Source organism: Quercus robur, chromosome 3, assembly GCF_932294415.1.
Source record: "Quercus robur chromosome 3, dhQueRobu3.1, whole genome shotgun sequence".
In the NCBI taxonomy this organism is placed as follows: domain Eukaryota; kingdom Viridiplantae; phylum Streptophyta; class Magnoliopsida; order Fagales; family Fagaceae; genus Quercus; species Quercus robur.
The window spans coordinates 45453273-45461697 of NC_065536.1; the positions used below are offsets into that span (position 1 = coordinate 45453273).

At 29.3% G+C, this 8425-nt stretch overlaps 1 protein-coding gene across 1 annotated transcript; it reads right to left on the reverse strand.

The window, feature by feature from the left end:
- Positions 1 to 2206: 2206 nt before the first annotated feature.
- On the reverse strand, positions 2207 to 5799 carry LOC126718063 (ethylene-responsive transcription factor ERF113). Its single transcript, XM_050420105.1, has 2 exons — positions 5282 to 5799; positions 2207 to 3239 (listed from the first exon to the last, which is right to left on the reverse strand). The coding sequence occupies exons 1-2, from the start codon at positions 5421 to 5423 to the stop codon at positions 2707 to 2709; spliced, it is 675 nt and encodes a 224-aa protein (XP_050276062.1). The 5' UTR covers positions 5424 to 5799; the 3' UTR covers positions 2207 to 2706.
- Between the last annotated feature and the right edge of the window lie 2626 nt (positions 5800 to 8425).

The window sequence follows — 8425 nt, forward strand, 5'->3', positions numbered from 1 at the left end:
GTGAGTTTGGCATTAGTTTTTAGTTTTTAATTTTTATGTACAGCTTTTTAAAACCTCACTTCCCCCCCCCCCCCCCCCTCCCTTTTTTTTCACTTTTTCAAATTTTTTTCAGGATATAAGTATACTTTAGCACATTTTCATTAAAAAGTTTTCTACAAAAAATTAGATAAGTTGTTCACAAATGAACACTATGTATAACAACTCTTTTTCCAAAAATAAAATATATTATGACCAACTCTTTTTGCAGTCCCAAATTATTTTACAAACCAATGCAGTGCACAGTGCAACAGATGATGATGTTAAAAATTTGAGTGATGTTTATTTTATCCACATTATTGCACACAAAATATGCACATGCATAATTTTGCAAAATTTTATGCGTACTTCGTATGTAATAACATCTGTACACTAGTTATTACCTTAGAAATTTAATGTGTAGTTCTAGCGATTTAATAAGCAAGAACTTTTAGGGTGTATTTAGATACCGCTTATTACTAAAAACACTATAACAAAATAATTTTTAAATGTGTGAATAGTGCTGTGAAACCCAGTTTTGAAGTTGGTTTTGTTTAAAAATATACTTGTGTGTTCCGTGAACAGTGCACAGGACCCACTGAAAAACGTGGGATGCAGCTGAAAAGTGCTTTTCAGCACTATCCAAACATAAATGACAGATATAATATTTTGAAATTGTTACCCTAGCTGGTTTGGTAACTAAATTGATAAAAAGATTTTAGGTGTGAAAACTAATAAAGGTGAACATTAAAAGTTATTATACCATCAATCATCATCATTCATCATCATTTTTGTTACAATTATTATTAATTGTAATTATCATTTATGATATTGTATGGGCATAAGTTTTTTTTTTTTTTTTTAATTTATATAAAAAAAAAAAAGTGCATTTCCTCCATTTCTTAGTTTTCACGAAAATTTGAATAAATCTCAAAAGAGTCTTAGCTTGTCTGGATTTTCATTAAGTGGAGCCTTACAAATCTTTCAGAGATATAATAATAATAACAACAACAACTTGATTGGTGAACTTTACAAAACAGCTTTAAACTCCTCAAAAGATCTAAAACGAAAAGTTAAAACTTGAAACTTGAAACTTCTAAGGAAAACTCTACAATATATATATACATATATATATATATATATATTATTCATTAAAACTCTACAATATATTATTTATACTTTATAAATCTATAATTTTAAAGTATTATTGTAATTTTTCAAACACTCAAAACGCTGAAAAATTATGTAAATAAAACTTTATAACTTAAAAGTTCTACTACTTTTTTCCTCTCACATATAAGTATTATGTGCAAAATTTGGTGTAAACTGTGGATGCCACCTTTATATTAGAGGAAGGTGTTGTCCTCCTAGAATGCACTTAATAATTTCACCACATCTCTCATATATATATATATATATATATATAGTATTTTCTATCACTATGAAAAGTATACATGAAATTTTTTTTTTTCCATTTATTATTTTTATTAAAATTTATAATAATATATTAAAGGGCTTTAGAATTCCTAACTTTAGCTGAGTTTTTTTTTTTTTTTTTTTTTTTTTAATTTTTTTTAATTCGATAATTGGGTAAGGGGGATTTAATCCATGGATTTATTTGTTGGAGACGTCAGAATGTGCCAAATGTCAACTTATTAAGCTACAAGACTTTTGACAGCTAATTATTTATCAATTTTAAGGAAACAGAGGAAAATTTTTTAACAAAATTTACCAAATTGACAAATTTTAGTAGATAATTTTAAGCACCTTTAAAGCCCCTTTTTTTTTTCTTTCCCTACCGTCTAAACGCAGTGCCAAAAAAAAAAAAAAATGTCTAGGTCCTATAGCAATCTCAAATGATGATACAGTTATTAAACTAATTATTTCTCTCTCTCTCTCTCTCTCCCTTTCTCTCTCTCACAGCAATCCCAAATCCGTGAATAAATCTCGACATGTGCTGTTGGTGTTGATAAGAAAAGCATGTGACGACCAGCCAAATTGGGTCATAAGGTTGACAATTCATGTATGACTTTCTGAAGTTCCATTAAAGGTTTTCAACAAATTAAATCTTATTTATTTGCAAATGCTATTAATATATGTAACATTTCAGAAATCCTCGATCTGGCTTCGGTCTTCGGTCAGCGTTAAATTTGGGGAAAAAATAAACAAAAGGGAATTTCTTATGTTATAATGAAATAAAAAACATTAGATTCATTCATATAAATTATAATATCATAGTAAGAACGACAAAAATGCACTCGTTCAACTTTGAATTAAGATGTCCACATACATCTCATTTGCTTCATATAAGCAAAATTAATGAACATCTTGATACTTCAAAATAAACAAAAATAACTGAACCCAATCTATTACAGTTGCCCCCGAAATCTAATACTCTCTCATTATACAATGTAGAAGATGGTCCTTGGGGTTACATATATATCCATGTACTCCCCATACAAAAAATCAGAATAGAGCTTCCAAAAATGTCAAAAGAATACTCAGAAGCTCTTGATTATGTAGTGGCAGATTTCGTGGTCGATTCTGCGGGCCGGGATAGATTTCTTTTTACTGAAATAATCGAAGGGAAGTGCTGCCAGTAATGATATTAGCACTCAAAAAGGATGATAATACATGAATCTATGTCTTAAACCATATTGCATACCATATAGATATATATATATATATATACTACTCGCTTGGGTTACTAGAATCAAAGTCCTTGCCATGCTCTTCCTGATGTTGCTGCTGATGTGATGAGGTCGTAGATGAGGGTGAAGATGATGAAAATTGTGAACCAAAAGATTCTTGGTTAAAGAGATTGGAAGTGTAACCAGGGAATTCAATATCAGTACTAGAAAGAAGTTGTGCATACTGATAGAGGCCTGGGAAAGCTTCCTGCTGTGACATAAATGGTAAAGGAGGAGGAGGAGGAGGAATAACTGGGCTAGGATTTTGCCCATGAGAGACGCCACTTGTATTGCCATGAGTACCCATGAGGTAGCCAAACTCGGTCTTCCCTTGAACTCTTTCAGGAAAGTTAAGCTTGGCCTTGGTGCCTTTAAACCTTAGAGCTGCTTTATCATATGCCATGGCTGCATCCTCAGCTGTGTCAAATGTGCCAAGCCAAACCCGAGCTGCTTTTTTTGGGTCACGTATTTCGGCAGCCCATTTTCCCCATGGTCGTTGTCTTACTCCTCTATAGTGCCTTCTTCTTGCAATCTCTTCACAAAGTCATGCATGCAAAGAATAGAAAGGCCATACATAAGACATAAGATATACGCATGATGCATAAGGTTTGAGGTATACGTAGTACATAATGACTACTGGGAAAGATATCCAAAGACAACAGATAAATGGTTTTTGATTCTTAAAACTTATATAACAGATAACTAAATAATGTAAATAATGATATTAAAGATACTATAAATTTTACTAAATAAGATTTACAGATTAATATTACAAATTATAAAAAGTAATTCAAAACATGCATTTACATAATTAAAGTTCACCAATTACATTCTCTCATAGTACATCAGTTTATAAACATTTTGTAGTAATTAAGCTCTAACGTTTTCCTAGTGTGAACTGCCTAATAACTTGTCATATACATGATTTGAGACATTGCGTGCGCAAGATGCATGTAGGGTAAAGCTACTAATTAGTTGATTGGTATTATAAGATGCATGCATCCCCGCGCCCCCTCTCCAAAGTATCATAAAATTTCATGCACGCACAATTTAGAAAGATACAAGTGGGGAACCCCACTTTCCTACGATAAAATATTGCTAGCCAAGGATAAAAGAGTATTAAAAAGTGGTTTCAAGTCCCAACCACATGATGCCTTTACCTAGTTTCCGAAATGCTAACTAAAAGTAAGGCCAGCCTCAAATAAGGAAACCCCAGTTGTATTTTGTTCTATAAGAACCTGAGACGTACATTTTAGATTCAAGTTGTTTCATTTCACTTACATTTCACCAGATAGGTAAGAAAAATTCATAAAATAAAAGAAGCATGTGACGTTCTTTTTTTTTTTTTTTTTCCTTTTTACTTAAATGTGACAATTATTAAAGTGAATACAAACTCTGACATTTTTCTTTTCCTTTGATGTTATTATTTAATTAAAAATGCGCGTTTGTTTGGAACGAAAGGAGATCAAAGGAGAAGGTAATTAGTACTAAAAATTTCTAGTCATATTTCCCTCTCTTCTCCCTTCATTTCCTCCCATCCATACATAGGATTAATTAGTGATTTTGAAGTTGTAGGCAAAAAAAGATGGTGTTCAAACCCCCGGAAAGATTTCAACCCAAACGTCTATTATCAACCAACCATGCTGCCACAATTAGCTGAAATTGTCAAGGTTAGGCAACCTTAAAGCAACAAAGTTGAGTGTTTATAAACCTTTAGAAAATATGGCACATACCTAAACTTTACAATAAAATAAAGGATAAAGTCCAAGGTCAATTGGTCAAAGAGAGCAAAATGGAAGGAAAGATAGTAACTCACGGAAGAGAGAAAATGACTAGCAGAATTTAGTGCTTAGCTTGTCCGGAAGAAGTAAAAAAGAGTTTTGTCATTCAAATAAAACACATGAAAAGTTGGGTAGAGAAGCATGAAAAGAATGTTTTTCATTTCCATTTGGGAAAGATATTAGAGATAGAGTTTGAATTCTTCACGGCACGTAAGATTCATTGAACTTGACTAAAATGAAAGTACATAAAATAAATGAAAATATGATTTTTTTACATTATAAGAATCTTTATGTCCCCGTCTGTATCTTGTAAGTTACAAGGATAGAGTAATACTCAGCGTTATTCTCTTTTTTTTTTTTTTTTTAATAAAACTCAGCGTTATTCTTGATTAAAGATCGGATTAGTAACTCAAAATTTTTTTTTCCCTTCTGTAAAAGGATGATTTTTTTTTTTTTCCATTGGAAAAAAAAAAACAAAAAAAACAAAAAAGGAACCGTAAGAAGTTTAGATAGAGATGGATCACGACATCTTTGACAGTATTACTGTTACCAGAGCAAACAAAAGATGCAAAATCAGAAAATTTTGACAATTTAGGCTATGCCTTTTTTCAAAAGCAAACATATGATTAACAGTAACATCGCATCTAATGCCCAAGAAAAGCCATAAACTTCAACTATTTTGAATGTTTTTTTCCCCAGAAAAGATAAGGAAAATAAAAAATAAAAAACACACACACACAAACACAAGTAGAACTTAAAGAGTGTCTTAATACTCAAGCTAAACAAGTTTAGTACCTTGATCTTGAACCGGTTGAGATGAATCAGGTTCTTCTTTCACAGCGCACTCTTGGATGGCTAATGGGGTTGATTGCACCAGGGTTGGCTTATCATCGACTGTGCCTATAACCTGAGTGAGAGCAGAAACCATGGCAGACATGTCGGTTTCTGACCAAGATGAAGCATAAGCTGGGACTTCATGCTCTTTCTCTTTCTCCTCCGATGCTTCCGAAGGAAGTGGCCGCTTCCCATGCCTCCGATCCACCTTTCAACCTTGTTAAAAGTTGATTTAATGTTTATGTTAATGATGTTATAATTGTAGTACTAAGGGATTAGATCATGATCTGCTTATGCAGATTTGTTTTCCTTGTTCGTTTCGAGAATTTAAGAAATGATGAGCAAGAACTGAATCAAAGAGCTGATCTTTAATGTTTGGAAAGCAGAGAAGGAGGCTCCAGAAGAGTGAAAATAGGGCTAAGATAGAAGGGGTTTTATTGGTTAGTGCTCTGAGTTTATCTTCTTATATTTGGTAGCTACTATGTAAAAAGGAAATATGAGCTGTGCTAGGGTTACTTGTAAGTGTATGTACGGTCCAATACTCTTATCTCCATTTGAACAAGTGGTAGGGCGAATTTTTTATTTATTTTATATATATATATATATATATATATGACATTACTGTCCATGTTTCTATAAAACACTTACAAACTAACATGGTAATAAATATATTTTAACTCCACTTTTAACAATTTAATAAACAAATAGTGTTAAGAGTTTTATAACTTAATTGATACCTTCTTATATACAAAATGTTTGAAGGTCTAAGAGGTAAAAGGTTTGAACTACGTGATTAAGAGCATATTATAACAATTTCAAAAAAAAAAAAAAAGTAATGCTAGAGACCAACTTTTGAACATAAAAAAAAAAAAAGAAGAAGAAGGAAAATGCTAAAACAAGTACCACTTTTACTTAAAAATTGATGTTGTAAATTGTAATAATTGTCCTGTTTGGAAATTGTTTATTTTCGGTATCTTATTTACATAATATTTATCAAAAGATATAGGTTTTTTTTTTCTATAATTTTTATGTTAAATGTATTATAAAAAGCTAAAAGCTACTTTATATTTTAAAAATCTAGATTATTTGCTAAAAGTTGAAAAAAAAAAAGGCAAAAAAAAAAAATTTCAACAATTTCCAAATGTACACTAAATGTATGTAATTGGTGCATTATTAACAACATAATAAATAAACAAAATTTAACTACAAAATTGGTTGTAATTTTAGGTTACAACTTTACTCAATATATTTTTATTGAAGGTGAATTTTAACAAATCCACCATTGGATTACATTCTTTTCTTATATCCTCTATACTTGCAAAATTTCAAGAAAATTAAAAATCAATAACTATGTTATCAATAAAATTTTTAAATTGCAAGTTTTTGAAATTTAAAATTATGCATAAAATATAACCTTATAGATTATATAGTAAATAATATCCGATTGACACAAAATTTGACATGTGTATTAAGAGTATAAAGAACATACAATTCAATGGTTATATTTTCAAAATATGTAGTAATATTTATTTTATTGAGTGAGTTTGTAGCATTAAGTTACAACCAATTTTATAACTAAATTTTGTCCATAAATAAATTTCTTAATTACTTTTTTGTCATGTGCCTAAATTGACACATAATTTTGTAATGCTGAGATAGTAAAAATTTATAATATTCCTATAGCGTCACTAGTCTAAAAGAAGTGATAAAGAAATTTATTTATTAGAATGGTGCTACATGTATTACAAATTCTACTACATAAACTTTATAAATTTAAATATTGACTCTTAAAAACAAACCATAATAATAATTAAGATATTTATTTATTATATTGTTGTGACTCCAAGTCTCCAAGTCTCCAATTACATTTATTGTTACATTAATTTATAAGTTTTTTATAGTAAAAATTGGTAGTATTTTAAATAATTTCTTATTTATTTTTCTGTGGATGTATTACCAAACAAATTCATTGCTACCCCAATTTATAAGTATTTTGTAATAAAATTAATAATAGATTTAGTATTTATTTTTATAAATGTTTTTTTTTTTTGGTAACATATCAAATATTTGTATAAGTTATGTAATAAATTTTTTTAATATCTCTAAAATTAGTTTTATTTTTTACTTCTTTAATCAGTTGAGGTTAGACTGTAACATGGGTGAAATTAACCATAGGAATTAGGAACAATATTGTTCGCACCTAGCCTTATCGCTCCTTTATTCTGTCAGTAAAATGGCCTTATTATTCAACAAAAGCAGCAATGCTTGATATTCTTATCGCGGCAACATTTGAAAGTTGCATGAATGATTTTAGTTCGATGTTGACATCCTAATAAGATTTATAACTTAACGTGTCAAATCTATAAAAATTTTAAACCTTGAAATTGCTATTTTTATGATGCAATAGTATAAGAATTAATACCTTTTTATTCCTGAAAAGTTATAATGAATTTGTGAATTGCTAGAGGTTTGTTAATATTCTCTTTCGTTGTTTTATGAATTGTGTCTTTACCCTTAATTAAAAGAAAAACAAGAGTGAAAGCTTATACCTTGATTTTTGTAATTTCTTTTGTGTGTGTGAGAGAGAGAGAGAGAGTCCAAACAAAATGGACATACAATATTTTTAAATTTAATGCTTGACGTGTTGTTATTATTTTTAAATTTAATGCTAACCATGGATGTCTACATATCATTATTTTACATCACATTTAATATGATTAACTCATATATTATATATTAGCTAGTATGTAATTGTGCATGCACAACTATTTGACTTTAATTATAGAAAATGTTTAAGCATGATTTTATGTATCATCTTAACCTATTAGAATTGAATGTTAACTTATCTATATATCTATAAATTAGAATTCCAAATTATAGTTCCAATTTTGCGTCATATATCATAAATTATTTATTTTTAAAGAGTTTTATTTCTTAATTTTAAAATCAAATATGAGACAACATCATAAATATTCATCCAAGTGAGTTATTAAGTACAAAAACCAAAGAGCCTAAAATAAATAAATCGTAAAAATAAAAAAAGTGCTTCACAATAATTTAAAAAATATATATATGGACAATTTACATTTTATACCTAATAGTATC